Source organism: Musca vetustissima, unplaced genomic scaffold, assembly GCF_032173495.1.
Source record: "Musca vetustissima isolate MV318-11 ecotype Yass unplaced genomic scaffold, APGP_CSIRO_Mvet_v1 utg61444, whole genome shotgun sequence".
Taxonomy (NCBI): domain Eukaryota; kingdom Metazoa; phylum Arthropoda; class Insecta; order Diptera; family Muscidae; genus Musca; species Musca vetustissima.
Genome location: NW_026877454.1, coordinates 1 through 26650, shown reverse-complemented (window position 1 = coordinate 26650; position 26650 = coordinate 1). Strand labels below are relative to the sequence as shown.

At 34.1% G+C, this 26650-nt stretch overlaps 1 protein-coding gene across 1 annotated transcript; it reads left to right on the top strand.

The window, feature by feature from the left end:
• Nucleotides 1-10762: 10762 nt before the first annotated feature.
• LOC133322057 (Krueppel-like factor 9) lies at nt 10763-11713 on the top strand. The gene has a single exon (XM_061531124.1). It carries the CDS (start codon nt 10763-10765, stop codon nt 11711-11713), a length of 951 nt encoding a protein of 316 aa, XP_061387108.1.
• The last annotated feature ends 14937 nt before the right edge of the window (nt 11714-26650 follow it).

The window sequence follows — 26650 nt, the reverse complement described above, 5'->3', positions numbered from 1 at the left end:
AAAGATATATTGGGACTTTGGGGCACCATTTACATGAAATCGGACGAAACTATATATGGGAGCTATATCTAAATCTGGACCGATTTTCACGAAACTTGGCAGACATCATTCTTGACCTAAATGATTAGGCTGTACCAAATCTCGTGCAAATCGAAAGATATATAAGGACCGTTTACATTAAATCGGTTAAATATATATATGGGAGCTATATCTAAATCCGAACCGATTTTACCCAATTTCAATAGAGTTCGTCCTTGGGCCGAATAAGTGACCTATGCCAAATATCATCCAATTCGGATCATAAATGCGACCTGTACTTTGTTTACAATTTAACATGGACAGACAAACGGACGGACGGACGGACATGCCTAAATCGACTTAGAAAATGATTCTATGCATATTCTCAAAAGGAACAATGTGTCTATCTCGTTTCCTTTTGCCTGTTACAAACATATGCACAAAGACATAATACCCTATACCACAGTGTGGTGTAGGGTATAAAAATGTCGGAAATAGCATGAAATTTTAGAATAAGTTTAGATTTGACCAATTCGAAGGTCACCTTTGGCATGAATTATGGCCTTCCAACGGACAGTGAAGCCGTCACACGCTGCCTCAATGGTGATCTGCGGTATTTTGGCCCATTCCCGTCGAAGCGCTTGCTTCAGGTGATCGACACTTTGGTATTTTTAGTGCCAACCTTGCTTTCCAAAATACTCCAGACACAATAGTCCAACGGATTGGAGATCCGGATCCGGAGATTTTGGTGGCCATAGTGCGCTGGAAATTAAGCGAGGGACCTCATGTTGTAACCACTTATGGGTTGCGCGTGCTGAGTGCGATGGTTAGAATGTCCTGTTAGAATGTCCAAGGTCTGCGGGCAAAATGTTTGCGTTCCGAAGGCTTTAATACACCCTCCTGAATATTTTCGCGATAATATTCGGAATTTATTCTGATGCCACACTCGATTAATACGAGCGGCGAGCGCCAATCGGCTGTTATGGCGGCCCACACCATCACCATGGCCGGCGCTTAAGCTCTGGTGATGGTGTGGGCCGCCATAACAGCCGATTGGCGCTCGCCGCTCGTATTAACCGAAGGTGCACATTTTCAGCTGACCTCTTTGGCAAGTAAACATGATCATTTTGTTTGTTTACAAACTGCTGGACAACAAAAGTTTTCTCATCGGAGAAAACCAAATTCGGCAATTCACCACTTTCGGCTAAGCGAAGCAACTCTTTAGCTCTTTTGAGTCTATGTTCTTTCTGTTGCGAAAATTCAAAAATTTTTAGAATTTAAATGACTTTACCCCGAGCTAATTTTTCAATATTTATCGAATGGAATATTGCGATATGTTCAGCTCAAGAGTCATTATTCCGTCACTGCGACGTGGATTTCGATCAAGTTGCTTCTTTACTTTTCGAACCATTTCTGCTGGTGTTTTGGTTTTCCTCCGTCCACTTCATTGACGTCGGGCTACGCTACAAGTATCGCGGTAACAAGCGATGGTACGAGACACAAAAAATTTATTCAAATTTAAATGCTGATGTGCTCTAACGATAGCCACTTGTGGTTTTCTAGCAAAATATATAAAGAAATCACACTATGACGCTTGAATTCCATCACAAATAACTTTTTTCTGGAAAATTCTCACCAAAATGCTTTTGTACGCTTGTAAACAATATAATGAACTGTCACTGGAATAATTTTAACAGCTGGTGGTAACCTTCTTAAAGAAGCTTTATTTGTTGCCTGGAGAGTCTTCTTCTCTATTTTTATCTCTCCAGTCCATGCCATTCCGTGATGGAGAGGAACAGCTCCGTCTGAGATTTTCCCTTTTCGAAGCTAAAGCGTTCACATCATTATGGAACTTTTTCTGTAGTTATAAGCCTCTTTCGATAACCCTATCTTTGGTAGTTTTCTCTCCAATCCCCACCTTTAAAATTTAAATTTTTAAGAAAACGAGATTGTTCGCGAATGATTTTCTTAATTCTACCACAATGAGCGTTTTACCTCCCTTTTCCTGTCTCCTGTACAGAACTATTTTAGGAAAAAAACAAATGTGACTAAAAAACTCGCAATTTATGCAAATTTTACACAACAAACTGCTAATTATATTTATTTATTATTGCAATATTTTGAAATCAATTTCCATGAGAAAAATTTACAACACTTGCGATCCTTTCTTTGCTGGCTGAGCTGAATTTTTTCCCACACACTTACGTTCACACGCAGCTTTCGACGGGAAACGATTGGCATTGCCTTGACATCCGCCATAATTAAAGAATTCACAAGAGTTACTTTGGCTATTGTAGGACCATGATGGTATCGTGGCACGGCAAATACCCACTACAGAACTTGGCTGGAAGCATGCAGCTATAATTTTTAAAAATATTTTGATATTAAAATATTATTTTAAAATAAAAAAATGATTAAAAATTGGCTTACAGGATTTGGCAAATGTCATGGAAATGACAGCGGCAATTACAAAAGTCAGCAGCAGGAAAGTTTTCATTTTGAAGTTTTGGATGAAGTGTTCACACTGCTAGAGAGATTTGAAATAATGTGGTTGCGTCATGGTTGTTCTTATTTAAATGGTATTTCTAGAGGCATGTACTTTACCATGAAATAACCACAAATGTGTCAGAAATAATAATTTTTAAAAATACATATTTTCTATAGCGGTTTGCGGCACTTATTACTTATAAGAAAAATATGTATGAGAAATTATTAAAGCGAACCAAAGCTGTAGAGGAATATTCTTATTGGGAATTGAGATAGGAGAGAATAAAACCAAAGATAGAGATAGCGAAAGAGACACTCAAAGTTGCAGAAGAATATCTACAAAAAAGGTCAAACCTTTAGCTTCGTTAGGAGCATTATCTTTGGTCTCTTTGGTCTTCGTTTTACTCTTCAGGGATAAGCGAGGATTGGAGAAATGAAAGATAAAAATAGAGGAGACACTCCAGACAAAAAAAAACGCAATTCAGCTAAGTTTTTCTATCGAAAAATGTATTCAGAAAGACTTTTCTGTGAAAAAAAAACACATCAATGACTGCCACACAACACTAAAAAAAATGTTTTGAATAACTATAGGAAAAACTTTGCTGAATATGGTTTTTAGTAAAAACAACATAGATAAATTGTATTTTCTGTTTAAAAAATCTTAGCTGAATTGTGATTTTCCTTAACAAAACGTTGCTGAATTGAGTTTTTCGATGAGAAATCGTAGCTGAATTGATTAATTTCTAAAGAAAACTTCACTAGATTATGATTTTCCTTAACAAACCGTTGCTGAATTGAGTTTTTCGATGAGAAATCGTAGCTGTGGTGATTAATTTTTTAGAGAATCTTAACTAAAAAGTAATTTTCCTTAATAGAACATTGCTGAATTGAGTTTTTCGATGAGAAATTGTAGCTGAATTGAGTATTTCGTTGAGAAAATCCTAGCTGAATTGTGAAGCTTTGCTGAATTGATAATTTTCCATAGAAAATTATGTCAAATTGATATTATGTCATAGAAAAATTTTGCTGAATTGATTTATTCTATAGGAAAAGTTAGCTGAATTAGGGGTTTTCAGCATAAAAACTTTGCTGAATAGAGATTTTCTATGGAAAACATAGCAAAGATTGGTTTTTCTTTAGAAAAACACATTTAAAACGTTGGCGCCCAACGTGAACGTAGAAAAATTATTTGTACATTGAACACTATCTGAACATTTTTCTATTCAAGTATACCTCGGGAATTTAATGTACAAGTGGCGCCCAACATTTGAAAATTTCCCCGCAGGTCTACAAAAAAATTCTAATGAAGTCAGGTGTCTGCAGAGATAGGGTCACGATCGCCACGATCATAAAATAATTTGGGTCTGACGCCTTTGAGCTTATTTTGAAATTCATTATGATACTGGCGCCCAACGTATTAAATGTGGGCGAAGGAAATCAGTATACAAGTGGCGCCCAAAATTTCAAAATTTCCCCGCTGGTCTACAAAATTGCTAACAATAAAGTCAGTTGTCTGCAGAGATAGGGTTTGACGCCAAAAAAATTATCAAAATATTGTATGTCTGACGTCTTTGAGCTTCTTGTATCGGAATTCATCATGACGCCAAAAAATTTATCAAAATATTGTATGTCTGACGTCTTTGAGCTTCTTGTATCGGAATTCATCATGCGACTGGCGCCCAACGTTTAAAATGTGGTCGAAGGAAAATATTATTTATATTGTACGGTTCAATTTATTTTTGTGCAATGATAGCTCAGGAATTGAATATATTTGGTTTGGCGCCCAACGTTTCAAATTTGTTCAGATCAAAGTATTCTTTGGATCCTAAATTTAATTATTTTAATTATTGCAAGCTATTTCTTCTCTCCTCCTCAGAAATTCAATATACAAGTGCTTCATGAAATTAATATTAAGAGTGGCGCCCAACATTTCAAAATTTCACCGCAGGTCTACAAAAGGTCTAAGGAATTGGGATGTCTATAGAAATAGGGATTGGCGACAATATTTTTATCAACAAAAGTGTATGTTTGACGTCTTTGAGCTTCTTTTGCCGGAATTCATCATTCGACTGGCGCCCAACGTTTGAAATATGGTCGAAGGAAAATATTATTTACATTGTACGGTTAAATTTAAATTTTTGCAATGATAGCTAAGGAATATATTTGGTTTGGCGCCCAACGTTTCAAATGTCTTTGAGCTTTTTATTTCGAAATTCATCAGGCGACTGGCGCCCAACGTTTGAAATGTGTTCAAAAGAAAGTAAAATACCCAACAGCAAGGCGATATAAAGAAAAAGCAAAGTCCATTTGACCGATACGAGGGAATTATATTTTTGCAGCAACTATTTAGAGACGTGTTTAATCGTCGGAGGACACCAGGTGGATTTGTACCACAAATATTGATCGTAATTTTTAATATTATTTTCATTATTTTTTTATTTATTTCCACACTATTCTACTTATCGCAATATTTCAAGGTATTTTCCTATACACATCAGGAATCAATAACAGTACTAGGCAATATCAGGGCGCACATTGACGCATTAAAAAAAAAAAAAACAACAAAATCGGAGAGCCACTAAAGTTGCACGGCAAAATCCCATAACGAACATTATTTTGGCGACATGCTAAATGCTTGCACATCGACCGCGAGATGTGAGTGAGCGACTGTTACGGTATGGTACTGGTACTACGGCGATCCACATTAATCGGGGGGCCATCTGGTGACCAGAATTGTGACAAGAACCAATCAACAAAAATAAAAACCAAAACAAATGAATTCACGGTAATTCCAGAGCATCCGAGCCATGACAAAGTGCGAACAAATACAAATCAATGACCACAAAAACAAAACACAACAATGATACACGACGACAGCACTCGTGTGTTGATTCGTGTTTGCACACCAAAAAAAAAAAAAAATAAAAACACTCAAAACTAATGACGCGTAAAAAAAGTGTACGACATAATTAACCCTGGCATAAACAGTGATTGGGATTCGTAGTTGTTTTTTTTTGTGTGTGCGTGTGCGATCTGCATACGTCTATAACACATTCGTATGTAGTACTACGAATGTGTATTACACACGTACTCGTTTAGCATATCGTTATTCATTATTTATTTTTTTTTGATTGAAAAATTATACCAAAAATTAGTCCCTAGAGAGGATATGACAGATCATCGATGGATATGTCTAGTTTGTCATATTTTTGTTTTTTTCGTGTTTTGTTTGATGACAGTGGTTAAAAGGGTATTTATTTATATCGGGTATATTTGAGTATTCAAAAAGTAGTAAAACTTTTAAGCGGAAAACACATAAGGGGACTTCAGGATCGGTATGTTAAGAATTGGCTTATTTTATTGTAAAAGAATAAAAAAGAACGGCGTCAAAAATCAAGTTTGACTCTGATATATTTCTTTACAAATTGACATTTTATTCAAAGCCAACTTAAGAGGCTGGACCTGAATCCTCGTATGTGTTTCCCCCTATAAAATTTTTTAATTGGAATATTAAAAATAAAATCTTTTAACTGGCGCCCAACCTTTCAAATGAGATCGGAGGAATGTAGTCTTTAAATCCTATAGGGAAATTTTAATTTGCTCGTGCAATTTCTAATCAATTCAGTAATTTAATATACATGTGGCGCCCAACATTCTAAAATTTTTTTCACAGATCTGCAATATTGCTAAGGAAGTAAGTCACCATCACGAGTATTGAACTTTAAATAGCAGAATTTCATGCACGACTGGCGCCCAACTTTCCCTTTTCTAATCTTTATACAAAAATGTGGGTTTTGATACCTTTGAGCTTATTATTCCGATAGTCATCATTCGATTGGCGCCCAACGTTTCATATGTGACCCGGAGGCAAATATTCTTTATATCTCCGTATCGCGAAATTGAAGTTTTTGCAAGCATTTTCTCCTCAATGAAAGAACTTTATTCAGGAATTTAATGTACAAGTGGCGCCCAACATTTTAAAATTTTCCGCAGATATAGACAATTGCTAAAAAAACACGTGCCTGCACAAATAGAACTTGGCGCCATGATAATACGAGTATTGAACTTTTTTTGACGGAATTTAATGTACGACTGGCGCACATCGTCACATATTTCGGAGGAGTTATTCTCTACTTTTTTAAAAAGTTGTGTCGCGATAGATGGTATCAACGGATTTTGATAATTTATAAATCAAATATGTGGTCTCCTTTGAGGATTACTTTTATCCAAACAAAAAATAGGTCTTTTTGTCGTTGAGCAACTTTTTCCGGAATTAATCATACAAGTGGCGCCCAACGTTCTGAACTTTTAATTCCCAGAATTGAACATACGACTGCCGCCCAACGTCTCATATATGGACAGAGTTATTTCCTACTTTCTAAAAAGTTGCGGGACAATTAGTTTATAAATCCTACCTTGAGGATTCATAATTTTTGAGATGGGCCTGAATGTTTTGATTTTTGCAAGAAGTTTTTCAAAACAACAACAAAAATGGGTATTTTCGTCTTTTTTGGAATTTCTTATTTCGGAATTCATCATGCGAGTGGCGACCAACGCTTCATATGCGGATGGAGCAAAGTATTTCTATAGGGAAATTAAATTTTTTTCCAAGCAGTTTCTTTTCTTCTTATTCCAGAATTCATAATGCAAATGACGCCCAACGTTTCAACTTTTTGGTTTTACAAAAAAAAATATAGATCTGATATCTTTAGCTTAAAAATGGGACTGGCGCCCAACGAGTATTGAATATCAACGTGCGAATTTCAAAAAGTGATCACCTTTGAGCAGCCATAGTTCAGAAACCGATATCCAACATTAATAAGTTTCTTCTGAGATGGGTTTATTAAAAATCTCGTAGAGAATCTGAAATTTTCGATTTTTGGAGGAAGTTTATCAAAATAATATAGGTCTTGACGTCTTTGAGATTTTTCGGAATTCATCATGCGACTGGCGCCCAAAATTTTCAAATGTGACCTGAAAAATTCATTCTTTAGACCATCTCAAGGAATTTAATATACAAGTGGCGCCCAACATTTTAAATTTTATTCTCAGGTCTACAAAATTACTGAGGATGTCATGTGTCTGCAAAGGAGGGATTGGCGGCAATTAGTTTATTAAAAATACAGAGGTCTGACGTCTTTGAGCTTCTTATTTCGAAATTCATCATGCTACTGGCTCCCAATGTTTTCAAATGTGGCCGAAGGAAAGTATTCTTTACATTTTACGGTTAAATTTAAATTTTTGCATTGATAGCTCAGCAATGGAATGTATTTGTTTTTGCGCCCAACGTTTCAAAAGTGGCCGGAGAAAAGTATTTCTTTGATAGTTTCGTGTAATTTGAATTATTGTAAGCAGTTTCTCCTCTCCTCTTCAGGAGTTCAATTTAAAAGTGACTCAGGATTTGAATATTTAAGTGGCGCCCAACATTCCAAGTATACCAAATTACTAAGGAAGTCTTATGTCTATAGAGATAGGGAATGGCGCCAATATGTTTATAAAAAAACAAATATAGGTTAGACGTCTTTGAGATTTTGTTCGGAATTTATCGTATACGTATCGGTATTTGTTTTAATTCTTGCAGTCGATTTCTCCTCAATAATATCACTTTTTTTAGAAATTCAATATACAAGTGGCGCCCAACATTTAAAATTTTCACCTCAGGTCTACTAAATTGCGAAGGAAGTCAGAGGTTTGCATAGATAGCGACTGGCGCCAATATGTTGGTAAAAAATGTAGGTCTGACGCCTTTGAGCTTCTTATTCTGGAATTCATTATGCTACTGGCCCCCAAGGTGTAAAATGTGGGCGAAGGACAATATTCTTTACATCGTATTGAGAAGTTTTATTTTTACAAATAGTTCTTCTGAATGATAGCTCACGAATTCAATACTAAATTCAAAGTGGCGCACAACATTTCAAAAGTTCACGCTCTCCTACAAAATTTCCAAGGAAGTCAGGTGTCTGTAAAGATAGAGTATTGAACTTTTAATATCAGAATTAAACGCACGATTGGCGCCCAACGTTTCTAATTCAACCTCCGCTTGAATTCTTTAAATTCTAAAAAGATATCGATTGATTGATGTAAGTGGCGCCCAACATTTCAAAATTCCACGTTCTTCTATAAAATTGCAAAGGAAGAGACGTGTCCGCAGAGATAGAGATACGTTTAAAAAAATCATAGGTCTGACGCCTTTAAGCTTCTTATTTCCGAATTCATTATGCTACTGGCGGCCAACGTGTAAAATGTGGGCGAAGGAAAATATTGAGAAATTCTATTTTTTACAAACAGTTCTCCTGAATGAAAGCTGAGGAATTCAATATTAAATTCAAAGTGGCGCCCAACATTTCAAAAGTTCACGCTCATCTACAAAATTGCCAAGGAAGTTAGGTGTCTGTAAAGATAGGGTATGGAACTTTTAATATCAGAATTGAACGCACGACTGGCGCCCAACGTTTCTAATTCAAGAGGAGGTATTTTTAAAATTCTAAAAAAATATCGATTGATTGATGCAATTAGCGCCCAACGTTTCAAATATGACCGGGCGAAAAGTTTTCTTTACATCTCCAATCACGAAATATTCATTTGCGCAGTTGAAATCTAAATACTAGTGGCGCCCAACGTTCCGTATTTGACCGGAGGTGTTCATATCTACTAAGATGCGTTCTGATTTATGTAAGAAGTTTATCTTGTCTTTTTTAGATTTTTATTTCAGAAATCATCATGCGACTGGCGCCCAATGTTTCAAATGCTGTCGGGGAGACGCATTCATTACATCGTATCGTCATCCTTTGGAAAAATTTTAGTTTTGCAATCAATTGCTCCTCAAATTATTTACTCGGGAATTCAAAATACAAGTGGCGCCCAACATTTTACATTTTCCTTACAGATCCACAAAATTATTAAGGAAGGTTGAGAAAACTAATTACATTAGCTAATTTTAATTGCCTGAAATCCGTATTTGGTGCTCGAGGGTGTTGAGGGGGAATGGCAACCTTCAATTCATTTATTCGGAAATTCAAAATGCAAATGGCGCCCAACATTTTACATTTTTAGAAGAATATTAAGAAAACTAATTCAATTAGGCAATTTGAATTGCCTTAAATCTGTATTTGGTAGGTGAGAGTGTTGAGGGGGAATGCCAACCCTCATTCGGGAATTCAAGGTATAAGTGGCGCCCAACATTTTACATTTTCCCACTGATTCACAAAATAACTAAGGAAGATAAAGTCAACTAATCACATTAGGAAATGTTGAGATGAATGGGAGTGTTGAGATGGATGGCAACCCTCAATTCACTTATTCGGGAATTCAAAAGGCAAGTGGCGCCCAACATTTGACATTTTCTCCTAGTTTCACAAAATTACTAAGGAAGATTATGAAAAATAATTATATTAGGCAATTTGAATTGCCTGATATCTGTATTTGGTACTTGAGGGTGTTGAAGGGGAATGACAACCTACAATTCATTTATTGGGGAATTCCGAAAACAAGTGGCGCCCAACATTTTACCTACAAATCCACAAAATTACTAAGGAATATTAGGACATCTCATTACATTAGGAAATGTTCAGATGAATGGATGGCAACCTTTTATTCATGTATTCAAAAATTCAAAATTCAAGTGGCGCCCAACATTTTACATTTTGCCTACAGATTCACAAAATTACTAAGGAAAATTAAGAATCATGAGATCAGGACTAATTTGACTTCCAAAATAAATGACAATTTTGAAATGAAGAAAAAAATTATCCTCCTAACCCACTGTCCACACTTGTCACTAATTTGACAAATAATGAATGATATCGTTCACATTGACATGCCCCACTCTCTTCATGATGTGTGTGTGTGTCCACCAGATGTGTGGATGAAGACGGAACTGTGTTGGTGATACAGATTGATTATTAATTTTGGTTCAAAAATATTTTATAAATATTTTTGTAATAAGCTAGGCATTGATCAAATATCCACACACAGTTCAATTTCAACAGTTTTGAAGACTAGAAAGGGTTACACTTGACTTGAATTTCGGGAAAAAATTAAAACGCATTATTTTTTTTTAAAGATATGAAGTCCGGTTTCCGAGAAAATAGATAACATTTTTTGGAAAGTGCATACATTTCCCTAAATGGTTTGAAATAAAAAAAAGAATAAATTGTTGGAGAATTTCCAAAATTCTTGACATTTGGAATTTGCATTCGATGCAGTAAACATCTAACCTCCACCTACCAACCAAACCCCCGAAACATTCTTCCACATAATGGAATTTTTTGCCGATGGTGGTTTTCAACAATTATTTTGTGATTTAAATGAACAACAATATTGTGAATCATCGATAATGTGGAATGATCAAGGATCCCTAACACCGGATTACAGTGACCACAATGAGCTGAACAATAACACCGAAATTTCCGAAGAAAATTATTTATATTGTGATAATGATTATTATTTTGTGACAATGGAAGCGGAGTCGGAAGCCTCAAATCCCAACGATCTCAGTGAAAAACATCTGCAAGCCAGTTTAGATTATCTGCTTAACAACAGTTATGATCTCATGGACAGCATTTCGCAACACGCCGAACTAACATTACAAGCCAAAGAACTCAGTGATTGGGAGGAAAAGTTTCTCGACAATTACATAGAAATTCCCGAACTTGTCGAATTCCTACCCGAAAAGACACCCCTGTGTACGGAGAACTGTAATCATTTCCTACAGGAGAGTGCGGAGAACTTAAAACTATTTGCCACACCACCAAGTTCACCGGGATCATCGTGTAGCTCACCCACCACATCACAAACTAACAGCAAACTGCCATCCTCCGCGGAATACACCAAAGAAAATGATAAAATCTATACCTGCAATTTTGGTGATTGTGGTAAAATTTATGCCAAACCTGCCCATTTAAAAGCCCACCTGAGACGCCATCTAGGCGAGAAACCCTACGTGTGCACTTGGTCAGATTGTACGTGGCGTTTTTCCCGTTCCGATGAATTAGCCCGCCATCGCCGTTCACATTCCGGTGTTAAACCGTATAAATGTGATTTTTGTTCGAAATGTTTTGCCCGTTCCGATCATTTGACAAAACATCGAAAGGTTCATGAACGAAGGATTTTAGCAGCCAGCAAGGCAGGGAAACTGTGCCTGGGTGGTGTTATGCCTCAGTCCGTGTTGACTGTCAGACCGGGACGGAAGAGGAAAAATCAATTATAGATTAGAGGTTATTTTAGTAAATTATGTTTTCTTTTTTTTTAATTTTTAAGGCGATAATTGCAATTATTTTTTAAGGATTTTAAAATTAAGAACCATGTGAGTGCAATAAAAATAAGAAGAATATAATCTAAATTCAAAAAATGTTTATTTTTTCAATATGGATTAAGGTTTTTAATACCCAACACAACTAAGTGGCGCCCAACATATCAGAATTCCCCCCTCAGGTCTACAAAATTGCTAAGGAAGTCAGGGAATGGCGCCAACAAGTTTATCACAAAAATATAGGTCTGACGTCTAAGAGCTTTTTAATTCATCATCCAACTGGCGCCCAACATCTAAAATGTAGCCAAAGGAATGTATTCTTTACATGGTATGGGGACATTTTAATTCTTGCAATCAGTTTCTCCTCAATGATATCACTTTATTCAGAAATTCAATATGGAATTCAAAGTGGCGCCCAACATTTCCAAATTTACCCAAGATCTACAAAATTGCTAAGGAAGTAAGCTGTCTGCATAGATAGGGTCTGGCACCAATATGTTGATTAAAAATGTAGGTCTGACCCATTTGAGCTACTTATTCTGAAATTCATTATGCAACTGGCGCCCAACATGAAAAATGAATGATAGCTCAAAAATTCAATATGGAATTCAAAGTGGCGCCCAACATTTCCAAATTTCACCCTAGGTCTATAAAATTGCTAAGGAGGACAGGTGCCTGCATAGATAGGGACTGGCGCCAATATGTTGATTAAAAAATGTAGGTCTGACCCATTTGAGCTACTTATTCTGAAATTCTTTATGCAACTGGCGCCCAACATGAAAAATGAATGATAGCTCAAAAATTCAATATGGAATTCAAAGTGGCGCCCAACATTTCTAAATTTTACCAAAAGGTCTACAAAATTGCTAAGGAGGGCAGGTGTGTGCATAGATAGGGTCTGGCGCCAATATGTTGATAAAAAATGTAGGTCTGATGCCTTTGAGCTTCTTATTCGAGAATTCATTATGCTACTGGCGCCCAACGTTTAAAATGTGGGCGAAGAAAATTATTCTTTACATCGTATGGAGAAATTTTAATTTTTACAAACAGTTTCTACTGAATTCCAAAATGGAATTCAAAGTGGCGCCCAACATTTCAAACTGTACTGTATTCATTTTAGGCAGCAGCATCTTTTTGTTGACCCCCTGCCACCAAACAAGGCAATCATAAGTAAGAATGGGTAAGACGATCGTCATATACAGCCAGTGTATTATCTCGGGTCATAATCCCCAGCTCTTACCTATGGAGTTCTTACATGAGTAGAGTGCCAGCAGTCCTTTTTTGGAGCGTTCCTCAACATTCCTATTCCACATTAGTTTGTGGTCAAGGATGGTGCTTCTTCAGAAAGGGTTAATGTCACTCCTCCCAGTGATGGCAGACGGAAACTAGGAATCTTACGTTTCCCAGTGAAGAGCATCAATTTTATCTTAGTGGGGTTTACACCAAGACCTTTGGCGCAAGCCCAGCTAGACAGGGTTGAAAGGCTAGCGAGTCATACGCTTTCGGGATGAAGGTCACTGTTACCTCTTTCCATAGACTTGGTATATACGACAGAAGTAAACAAGCCCTAAAGATGTCCTGCAAAGATGCCAATACTCGTTCATCTGTGTGTTGCAGCATGGCCGGTATTATACCATCTGGACCAGGAAAATTATAGGGTTTAAAACCGTTTATGGCCCATACCAGTTTTGTGTAGCTTATAGTATTTTCTATCAACGTCTCCTCCTACCTCGTTCGAACTTTAGGCTGATGCACACACTGCGCATCCTCTCTTACAACAAGGAAAGCAGGTTGACGATAGAAGATCTAGAGTCTCACTGCCAGAGTTTGTCCACGTTTCATCACTTCGCTTAATACTACCTATAGATTTTGGATCTTTAGATAATACTCTGCGAAAGCTGGCCGCTTCGTTGACTCCTTCGATTAACTCCTATAGCAGACCCAAGACTCACGTTTAGCCTTCTTGATTTCGCTCTTGTACCTATTGAATTGTCTTTTATAGACATTCCAATTTGTACTGAGCTTTGTCTTGCCAGCTCTATAGTATGATTTGCTTGCAGCCTTCCTCAAGGTGGCAAGATCTTGTGACCAACATACCGGCTGGGATTTTTTTTCCCAGGGTATGTTAGGGGACAAGAAGCCTCATAGCTCTTTAGAAGAGTAGCCGTTACATTATTCACAGCTAATTCAATATCCTCAACCGCTTTTAGATCTTTATGATCCAGGGTCGAGGCTGCTGTTTTAGCTTTGAATTTGTCCCACTGTGTCTTCCGAGGATTCCTATAAGGCTTCTGTTTGCCTCTGGAGGTAGGCATCCGGAAAGATATCAGTCTATGATCCGAAAAGGAGCATTTCTCAGACACCTCCCAGTTCATGACCCCAGAGTCGTCCATATTTGTGAGGGTTATGTCAATGACATCACCTCTCACCCTATTTACAAACGTTGGTGTGTTGCCCCTATTACAAATTCTAAGATTAAAGCTAAGTATAAACTCAAAAATGGATTCACCTCTCATTCATAAATATAAGTGATTTAGCTCTTTTTGCCACTGAACACATAATATGCGTTCATTTCGAAGGAGGATATTTTCTTTTAAATTTTGAAAGCTGAATACTGGCAAATGCAAATTTACGAAAAAAATTGGAAACATATGACTTCATGAGACTACCTTGTATAATTATGCCATGAATAACAAATTACATTATCATCTTAAAATTTATAGGGCAAAGAATCAATCGCAGAAGTTCTGCGACAGAACTTTTTCAATTCGATATTGGAAATTCTATGTAGAATACAATTGCAATTACACATAGATATACTGCTTTGTGGTTAGATTTCTCGATTCGAATAATGAATAATACACATTTATAATACAATTTATATTTTACCGGATATATAAAGCCAATAGAAATTTACCTATAACAATCAGTTGAATCTACGTCCTCAGCCACTCAATAAAATCGCTTAAAAATGAAGATATTTATTATATTAACATTATTCACAATAATGGTAATTTCCCGCACCCTTGCATTTGGAGGTGAGTTTTCATTCCCCTTTTTATGATGACAATAGGAAATTAATTAATTTTCCCCATTATTTAGTAAGCTGTGTCCTCCCGCCAGCTGTGGCCGGTTCGTGCAAGCAATCGATACCATCCTGGTCTTATGACCAAAAATCGGGTACTTGTAAATTTTTCAATTACAGTGGATGTGGTGGCAATTCGAATCGTTACAAAACTCTACACGAATGTAAAAGCCATTGTAAACCGGGTCCATTTAAACATCCAAGATAAAGTAGAATTATGGGTATTGTTTTTTGGAAATATTAATTTTATTTGAAATATTACACAAATTCATTGAATAGTTTTAATTTAATCTAATATTAGGGTATTTATCACAGATTGTATTTTGATTTAAATAAGCGAGGATAAATTTGTTTTCCCAAGACGTCCATCACCATATATTCAGTTCGAAGAAATATTATATCGGTCCACGTTGGGCGCCAGTTGAGAACTAGACCTTTAAAATATATCGTACATGTGATAGTCTTCTTAAAAAAATATTTTAAGAATCTACGCCTCTGAGAGTCTTCTTAAAAAAATTATTTTAAGAATCTACGCCTCTGAGAGTCTTCTTAAAAAATTATTTTAAGAATCTACGCCTCTGAGAGTCTTCTTAAAAAATTATTTTAAGAATCTGCGCCTCTAAGTGTCTTCTTAAAAAAATATTTTAAGAATCTACGCCTCTGAGAGTCTTCTTAAAAATTATGTTAAAAATCTACGCCTATAAAAGACTTTCATAAAAATTTATTTTTTAAATCTATGCCTCTAATAGAATCTGATCTCTACAAAAATTATTTAAAAAAACCACCTCTACTACTTCTTAAAAAACTATTTTAAAAATTGGCGTCTCTGATACTTCTAAAAAAAATATTTTAAAAATCTACACCTCTGATAGACTTCTATTAACATTATTTTTTAACATCCATACCTCCGATCTTCTACAAAATTAATTTAAAAAATCTACGCCTCTGATAGATTTCTACAAAAATTATTTTAAAAATCGAAGACTCTAATCTTCATAAAAAAATTAAATCTATACCTCGTAGACGTCTACAAAAATTATTTTAAAATATCTACGCCTCTGAATTCTACAATAGTAATTTCAAAAATCTACTCTGATAGACAACAACCTCGTAGTCTAAACCATATGACATTTCACCAAACGCGACATTCGGCCAGCAGAAAATTTTCAGAACTTCCAAAAACCAGACAGATTCTGATCTGTCATTAAAGATGACCAGGTTGCTATAACCATCTTCCGCCACTTTATTAAAGGAAAACATGTCCTTATAATTTATTTGTTGAAGTCAACATCTTGGGACAAGAAATTTGAAATCCAAGTAAATTTTGTATAAAATGCGAGCAGGGTTTCACCTAAATGTACAAAGGAATTATCCAAAAATATATCCTTGTTTTTAACAGTAGTGAAGCTCAATAAACTGATAGCTGGATGCAACAGCTGATAAAGACTTACGACCTCCCGTTTGGGAGAATCCCAAGTGTGTATGGCCGTCAACGGAGAATTTCCAGGAAACTGTACTGCTTCCCAGCCAAAAATAATTATTTATCCAACACTTCCAGGTATCCTCAAAGCTGCTGATGAATTATAGAAAAGAGAGAGAAAGGAGCAGTCGATACAAAGACATGATTGCGCCTCAAATTTCATATGAAATAATGGTGAAATTAATCCATAAGGGGGAGTGGGCAAAAACATGAAAAATTAGTAGGTGATCCATAAAAGAATTAAACTAATTTATGATCTGCAAATTAGATCCAATGAGGAAGGTATTTAATTATGTTTGTTTCATATTTGGCTATATTTTGGGCAGTGTTCAGCATCTTCCACATGAGTCACATTGCCTGAACTCATTGGCACCTATTCGAAGCAGGTTGACTTTACAATAGGAGTGTCCCGCTTTCAGTCTATTGATTAATTTTGTATCCTTCAGGCTCAATATCATCTTATGATACCAAGGCTTTTTATGAACATGATTATCTGCCTTTAGAAAGAGATATTGTATGAAATTAGTCATTCCACATGTCTTTTGCACTAAATCGCCTCCCTTAGGGATCAGGATATGTCACAATTGAATTGTATACCCTTGTTACTCGCAGACCAATACCCTTACTCGAAGTCCAAATCACATGCCATTTGGTTTCACATTTGTTCTCCTTAGCAAATTATGACCAGAAAATCACCCGAACCTTACAATTCGCAAGGCTGTCTGTAAAGATGACCAGATTGCCACACCATCCTTTGTCACAATTTTAAGCGCCTTTTTGATTACACAAAGCTCCGTGAACATTGGCGAGGACTTGATGTCCAACTGGAATTAAAAAAAATATGTTAAATATGTTTAATAATCGTTAAATTTGTTTAATAATCGTAATATTTCCAACAAAATTCCAAACGTTTTGCTTTGAACAATTTTGTTTACATTTCATTCACTGTGAAATGATAACTCCGGCAGCAAACAGCTGTTAAAATCTATCAGTGATGGAAAATTCATGTTGTACATTTGCTCCACAATAACAGCGTTTGGCGAAAGCGTTAAATCAAAAAATGCATAGATTACGAGTTGTATTAAGAGATTCAAGAGATATTTCAAGTCAAATTTCATGTTATGCGACATTTACCTTCTACATTTCAAAGCGTGTTTACATATAATAGTGCCATATAATATACCTTCCATTAAAATTATTACCATGGTTCAACAATACATGGTGGGATAACTTGAGGTAAAATAACAAAAAAGCAACTCTGTAGGTTGTGGCTTCTACTGTCAAGTAAAAAATTAAAACATACGCAACAAGTAGACGTGTTTATTTGAAAAAAAATTTCAAAGCGAAAAATGAATGAATGATTACGATTTCATTCAAAATTCCTGTAGCGAGTACCATGTTTGCTTTATCCATAACCTAATTATTACTTCCAGATGAACGAGGTTAAACATACTTTTCATAAATTGGAATATATTTTGAATTTATTTTATATATAGTATTCAAAACAATACACACACATACACAAAACATATATTTTAATTTGATAGAATAAGCCACCTTGAGAAAATAATTATAATCAGCTGATTGCTATACCCTACATTGTAATAATTATTGCATGGTTTGTTCTAACGTTTCCGTTTATATATTTTATCCAAATATACGTTGTGGTCCAATCAGCGAACCCTTATTAGCTTCTTCCATTTTGAATTGTACCAAAATGATGACATATGATGATATTAGCAATAGCATCTAAACAAAAAATAAATTGAGGTTATAATGAAAAAAAAAAAAATTATGAAATAAAATATTATTCCGATCATACCTTTCCAAAACATTTAAAATCGATATCCATATAACCGTTACATGTAAATATCAATTGCTGATGCATCATTTGCATTGAATATTCACGTATACGCATAAATAGATCACATTCTTCCGTCGAGATATTGACATTGTGAATAAGGGCACCAATTGAATTGTACTGGCAAGTATTTTGAAAAGAAAAGGGAGGGATTAATTTTCGTTAAAAATAAGATAAGATGATGTCCTGAAACATTTTTTATTGTTAAATGTAAAAGAGTAAAAGAATTAACCACCAATTATGTTATTGTTAAATCCCTTAAATCGGGTTTATACTGCGAGAACTCCATCCAATCGCAAATGTGAATCCCATAGCGTATACTTTAAAGTACATTTACACATAAGATTTTAAATCGACCCGATTAATGAAATCCAAAAATACACCCCAAATTTGTTTACACATACCTTTAATTATGATTTAAATGACAATCAGCTGATGTTTGTTGTTATACAGACAAAATTATTAATTTGCACCAAAAATATTTGTTTGAAATTGGAAAATGAAAAGATAAATAACAACAATTGAAATATTCCTCCAATGAGATGATTGTTTAGAAAATATAAAATACTCGGTAAGCACAATAATTGTATTAAAATTTTTAATTTTTCTATATAAAATCAAGCAACATGTGAAAACAGTTGTAAATTATGATTCATTGTGATAGAGAGATGTATTTTTTCGTACAAAAACAGCGTTGCATCTCATTAGTAACATGATTTGAAATAAATCCTGTCGCAAGATGATTTAAATTTTTATGATAAATCATGGTAAATTTAGCCTGATTAGGAAAGTGAGACCTAATTCGGCCTTTAATCATCATCAAATGTTATATGTTAACCCGCTCTTAGTATTAAAATGAAATAAAGCTGACAATCAGCTGTTATTTGTTTACGTTTACGTATACGTACACTTTTTACACATTTTATAATTTCTGTGGCAATTTTTCAATGTCTATTACGTAGAAACTGGTTGATTCGGTCTTTAATCATGACCAAAAGTTATATGTAAACCCGCTTTTAGTATTAAAATAATATAAATTTGACAATCAGCTGTTATTTGTTTACGTATACGTACACTTTTCACAGATTTTATAAATTCTGTGGCAAATTTTTCAATCAATATTTTAATAATTCTATTAAGAATTGCTCTCCATTAGGTGAAAATTTGATGATTCCGCCTTTAATAATGATGAAATGTTATTTTTTAACCTACTTTTAGTATTAAAATAATATAAATCTGACAATCAGCTGTTATTTGTTTACGTATACGTACACTTTCCACTGGCTTTATAATTTCTCTGGCAATTTTTCAATTAATATTTTAATAAATATATTACGAATTTCTCCCTATTAGGTAAAAAAATTCACGATTCAGCCTTTAATCATGATCAAATGTTATATGTAAACCCACTTTTACGCAAATCTTATTTATATTGAAAATATGTGCTTTATCCCAATTTAATAGTTAAATAAAAAATTTGGACTTACCTCGACAACCCAGACCAAAATTAAAACCTCTAGATATCGAGATAATTTCAAATACAACACTGGTTTTGTAACAAAAAACAATGTATGTACCTCGCTTTAGAAATCGAGTCGATAAACCCAACTGTATACGCTATGGACCTGACCATGATGCAATAATAAGATGATGTATCACAACAACAACCTTTGTTTTTGTCTCGATTATCTGTCAAAATTTTCCATATAATATTTCAAATGGTTGGCAACACTGCACATCGAATTCAAGTAGAAATTACCCACTTTGACAGTTAATCAAGACATCAGCTGGGCTAAATGGACAACCTATTCATTGTGCCACGGACCTGACATTTGAGTTCGATTGGATTTCGTAAATCTAAACGTACGTTTATACTTTGACATTTAGCAATTGTAAACTTTTATCTTATAATAGATTCACATGATGAGAATTTAATTGTTTACACTATATCACAAAATTTTTATTTACCATGCGTATAAATCTCTGAGATATTTTAATTAACGATTAATAATTCTGAAAATATTGGTCAAAAACTTGGAATTAGTATGTACACGTAAACAAATATCAGCTGATTGACTATATATGATTTTAATACCAGACAAAACAGCTGGGATTTATCAACTCGCTTTAAAACTCGGATCTATTATGAAGGCATAGTCTAAATGAGCCTGTTAACACTATTGAATTACGATTTGAGATCCAGTGGAGATCTAACGGAGATCATTTGACATTTGACAGCAGCTGTACGAATTTTAATTTATTTAAAATTATAATGAATATATTAACGATTTTAAAACAGCACATGTTTATATGCTTTTTTTCGGTTTCAAATGGTATAGGACATGATGCAATAATAAGGTTATGTATGCCAACAAAAACCTTTGTTTTTGTCTCGATTATCTGTCAAATTTTTCCATATAATATTTCAAATGGTTGACAACACTGCAAATCGAATTCAACTATAAATTATCCACTTTGACAGTTAATCAAGACATCAGCTGCGCTAAATGGACTACCTATTCATTGTGCCATGGTATAGGATTAGAAAATTGAATGTACACGTAAACAAATATCAGCTGATTGACTTTATATCATGTTTATACCAGACTAAACAGCTAGGATTTAGAAACGCGCTTTAAAAATCGAATCTATTTAGAAGGCACAGTCTAAACGTGCCTGTAAACACTATTAAATTTCTAATTTGAGATCTAGGGGATTTCATAAATCTAAACGTACGCTTATAATTTCTTCTTATAACACATTCACATGACGATAATTTAATTGTCTTTGGATTACAAAACAAAAAAAATCCTTCTTTACCTTCCTTATACATCTCTGAGAGAGAGCACTGACAATGAAGAGACTTGTCAACATTATCACTATGTAAAGTATGCGAACTGTAAAAGGAAAAAGAGAATTATTAAATTATTATATAGCTCCAAATAAGTTTACACACTCACAATGATCATATTCATCCTGATTTTGTTGTAAATGTTTGACATAGGCCGAATTGAAAATATTCAAAACAGCTTCACCGTTATAGAAAAACACCATCAGCAAAGGCCAGGCAAAATATTCACCCAAACGATTTACAAATGCCAAAATGCGATTTAAAATCAGCTGATTTTTCAACAGCTGTTTTATTAGCTCAAAATTATCCGGCTGATGTTCAAGCTGTTGTATTATCGTACTCAAATTACACCACAATGAATCTAAAAATTCATAAACCATTTGTAGATACAGCGAATATTCAATACATTTCATTTCCATGGCAGCCATAAAAAATAAAATGCCCACACTAAATGTTATATCCAGTTCATCGTTGGTTAGAAATCTACCCAAATATAAGAGAATTGCCACCAAAGTCATAAAACTTAAACCAGAAATTTTCAACAGCTTCCATTTCAGCGAGGCTTTATTAAATGCCGATGTTTCACACTGCTCTGCCATGGCATGCTCCAATTCGGCTAATTGTTCCAGTAGCTCCCTTAACGTCTTGCCATTAAATAAAGTTTTCACCTCCATAAAAAGCTGCACGCCAACCAATAGAAAATTCTGGACATAACTTAGGATTTTTGTGATAACATCCAAATCATAACGACTCGAGACATTTATTATGATTTGATGATGGACATGAGAGGTATACAATGCCAGTATTGCCAAAAATATGCTATATATTAAATATATACCAAATGCGAGAATAAATAACCAAATATTCCTTTGCTTTTTGTCGATTAAAATTGGTGGCAACGTTTGACCAAAAATCGAAAATATCCATAAATATATTTTTATTGATTTTATATATATGGAGTTTTCATATTTCTGCGTGACGTCCATTGCCGTTTAGAATTGAAAAATGACTGGTATTGGTTACGTTTTCTTGTTAGGTACTGCTAACCTGACGAGCGAACATTTTAGTTGATATGGTTTCAAGATAAAAGGGAAAATAAATCGATGGCCATTAATATTGGCAAAGATTGGTTGATTGCGGTGGTGTAATATTGAACAGGGATGAATGTTAAGTTTGGGCCCCCCTTTTATTGAAAATACATTTAATAGTGTACACAGACACGTTTAGACTATGCCTTCTAAATAGATGTGATTTTTAAAGCGATGTACTAAATCCCAGCTGTTTTGTCTGGTATTAACATGATATAAAGTTAATCAGCTGATATTTGTTTACGTGTACATACTAGTATTCTCAGAATAAGTTATCGTTAATACCAGACGTAAATAAGGATTTTTTATATAAACTAATAATTAAATTCCCATCATGTGAACCTATTATAAGATACGAGCTTGGCATTGTTAAATGTCAAATTATAAACTTATACGGCATTTACATTATAACTTTTTACCGGGTCAACCTACTTTATGAGGATTTATTTGGCACATATTCAAAGGGAATTGAAAATTTAAACCCACTTGGTTAAGCAAATCCGGTTAAATGTAAACGACCTTTTACGTCTAGATCATGATGCAATAATATGGTGATGTATCAAAACAAAAACCTTTGTTTTTGTCTCGATTATCTGTCAATTTTTTCCATATAATATTTCAAATGGTTGGCAACACTGCACATCGAATTCAAGTAGAAATTACCCACTTTGACAATTAATCAAGACATCAGCTGCGCTAAATGGACTACCTATTCATTGTGCCATGGTCTAGATTTACGAAATTGAACTCAAATGTCATGGCGTATACAGGTGGGTTTATCGACTTAATTTCTTAAACGAGGTACCCACTACTAGTTTTAAAATGATATGAAGTCAATCAGCTGATATTTGTTAACGTGTACATACACTTTTCTACTCTTATGTCATTGGAAACCAAAAAATGCATACAAACATGTGCTGTTTTCAAAATAGTTTAATATTCATTACATTTTTTTTTTTAAATTTATAATTTCTTTAAACTCCTTGTACATTAGAACTTTTTACCGGGTTAACCTACTTTATGAGGATTTATTTGACATATATACAAAGGAAATGACAATTGAAACCCACTGGGTTAACGAAATCCGGTTAAATGTAAACGTACTATTATTTAACATTTTAAACGTACGTTTAGATTTATGAAATCCACTTGATCTCAGTAGGGTATACAAGCGCGATTAGGCTACGCCTTTTGAATCGATCCGATTTCTAAACTGAGTTTATAAATCCTAGCTATTTATACTAGTATTAACATGTTATAAAGTCAATCAGCTGATATTTGTTTACGTATACATACACTTTTCTAATCACACCCCGTTGGAAAGCGAAAAATGCTTATACATTTATTTATCTATTTGAAAATCATTTAATATTCATTATAATTTTTTTTAATTTTAAATTGCTTCAGCTGCTGTCAAATGATAAATGTACGTTTCGATTTATGAAATCCACTGGATCTCAAATCATAATTCAATAGTGTATACAGACGCGTCTAGACTATGACTTTTGAATTGAGCGAATTTCTAAAGCGAGGTACCCATTACTAGCTGTTTAGTCTAGTATTAACGTGATATAAAGTCAATCAGCTGATATATGTTTACGTATATGTAAACTTTTCTTATTCTACGCCGTTGGAAACCCAAACATGCATATAAGTATGTGCTGTTTTAATTTTTTTTTTTTTTTTTTTTTTTGAAAATTTCATTTTTTTCATCTTCTTTCAAATGTCAAATTATAAATGTACATTTAAATTTATGAAATCCACTCGATCTCAAATGTTAATTTAATAGTGTATACCGTCGCATTGAGGCTATGCCGTTCGAATCGAGCCGATTTATAGTACGTTTACATTTAACCGAATTTCGTTAACCCAGTGGGTTTCAATTGTCAATTCCATTGTATACATGTCAAATAAATCTTCATAGAGTAGGTTAACCCGGTAAAAAGTTCTAATGTAAATGCCGTTTTATAAAGGGAGTTACTAAATCCTATCTGTTTATACTAGTTTAAAATTATATAAAGTCAATCTGCTGATATTTATTTAATTATACATACACATTACTAATGTCGCATTTTTGCAGTATTTGCATAATTCTAATAGCAATTAATCTCCACAATCCAAAAAATCAAATTAAATTGAAATATATATTTAAAATTATAAAAATGATTTTTTACCGCGTTCGTCTGGAAGTAATAATTTTGTTAAGGACACAGCAAACATGGCATTCCCTACCGGAATTTTAAAAGAAATCATAACCTGTTGCGCGCGTCTTAAAATACATTTTTAAATTAATAAAAATGTTGAAAGACCGGCAACTTAAAATTGTACTCCGAATGCCGAAAAGGAAAAGTATCGGATATGCAGGGCGACCAATGAACAAAATTAAAAAAGTGATGCCAAGGCCAGGGTTGATCAGAAAATAGTGACTCCGAAAGATTGACGTGAATCAAATACAACCCTGTCGCTATTGTCTGGTTTAGTAGAACAGCTGATTAAAAGGAAATAAATAAATATAAGAAAATTGTGGGAAACTTAGGAAAAAAGATGGAAAAAGATTTGGCTGGGGTTTTTCGAGCCTATATAAGAAAGTTAAGAAGGAAAATCGAGGAGAATCAATATATTCGACATTTAAAGTTACTCCTTTTCTTTGCGATTCGGTTATCCTATGTACCGTTACAATTGATGTTTTTGTTTTTGCTGAAAGACAGACAAAACTGTCCGATGGTTAAAATAATTTTTTTTCTAAACTCTATGCCTTTATATGATCTTAAATACAAAATTTTAGATTTTTATTCCGACCAAAATGTTTTTTTTTTACACTGAAAGGGTTAAAAAAGGAAATCAGATAGTGAATCCTGTTGAAGAGTACATTAAAGAGAAGATCATAGTCTGTCCTTGTGAAGCGCACACAATAATCTCAATACGAAAAAATATTAAATTTATATTGGCAATATATTATCCACTTTATTTTATAATTGTTTTTGTGCGGAGAACATAGAAACAAATTATTTGGCCAAGCGAGCACTGAGCTCTGTACAGGAGGCCAATTTTCCTAATGGTTTTTGCCGGTGTGTTGCAGGCAATTATCTTGTGTTGATGTCAATGTGTTGCACATATACTTTTGAGGCCTTGGAAGCTAATCCTGTCATTCGTGAAGAGTTGTCCCGAAACGAAAAATTTAACAAAAAAAATATTGAAATGAAACAAGAAAATTCCAGGTAACAGGTTAGAAAAATCCTTACCGTTCCTTGCCTGGTGATGAATGCGTCTGTACGCCATTTAAATATGAATCCAATAAGCCTTTGTGTAACCTCAAAAAATAGAAAAAATTAATATTTATAGATTAAAACTGAGAAGTAATTATTATAAAAGAAACAGAAGAATTGATATATGGACTGACCAATTTTTAAGAATCCAAAAAATTGCGTTTAACATTTAAGTTACATTTGGTCTGTTCCCGTACTGAAAGAATCTACCACTTTTTACTACGATAAGGAATTTTCCTTTATGATATCGAAGAAAATAGTAAAATCGAGCAGAATCTTGCAGTACGGCAACAGACCAATTGTATTGGCATTGCGCATTGTATTAAACGGTGGAGTAAAGAGTTCATGGATCCTTATGTCACAAAAAATTTATATACAACGCTTGTTCGCCCTATATTGGAATACTCTTCGATCATATGGGATCCTATATAGTTTACACACAGTGATCGCATCGAGTCCGTTCAAAACCAATTTCTAATTTTCTGTTTACGGAACTTAAACTTCTCGAATTATAATCTTCCATCATATACAGATAGACTTTCCCTCATCAAGCTGCCAACTTTAAAAAGCCGAAGGAAAATGTTGAATGTATCATTTATTTTTAATGTAATAATGGGTGACGTTAATGCTGGATTTTTAATAAACAACATTTGTTTCAATATTCCCCAAAGAGCTACTCGCAATTATGTACCACTAGCTATTCAATTTTCTAGAATGAATTATTCAAATGCAGATCCCTTAACAAGAATGTCTAACGATTTTAATGAATTATATAATCTTATTGATTTTTCTATGAATCTTGAAGCATTGAAAAGTAAAATTGTAATATATTTAAATTCATGAAATTATGTATAACATTTTGTATTATATAGTCTGTAAGGAAAATATCCATAGACTAATAAATAAAAAATAATATTAAATGAATTCTTCGTGCAATGTTGCCAACCAAGAGAAATATTAACAGGCCGTGTAAAAGGCTAATATTATCGGTAAATTTGGTTGAAAATCCCCCAAGCTGTCAAATTTGTTGTGTACATTTTCATACAATTGAAAGCATTTTGACAGCTTGGGGGAAATCGTCTGGCCTTATCGGACGACCTTATTATTGGTCCATGACCTTATTATTTATGACATCATGTTGTACTGGTGATAAAAACTATTTGTATTTGTTTATTTTTTTATAATCAAATGGTGAAAGAAATCAATCTATGCATCCCTAAATCACTACGTCTGAAAGCTATCAATTCAAAGTGACTGGCTATCC

Coding starts and splice junctions, on each gene's coding strand:
- LOC133322057 (XM_061531124.1), top strand. CDS start 10,763: ATGGAATTTTTTGCCGATGGTGGTTTTCAACAATTATTTTGTGATTTA.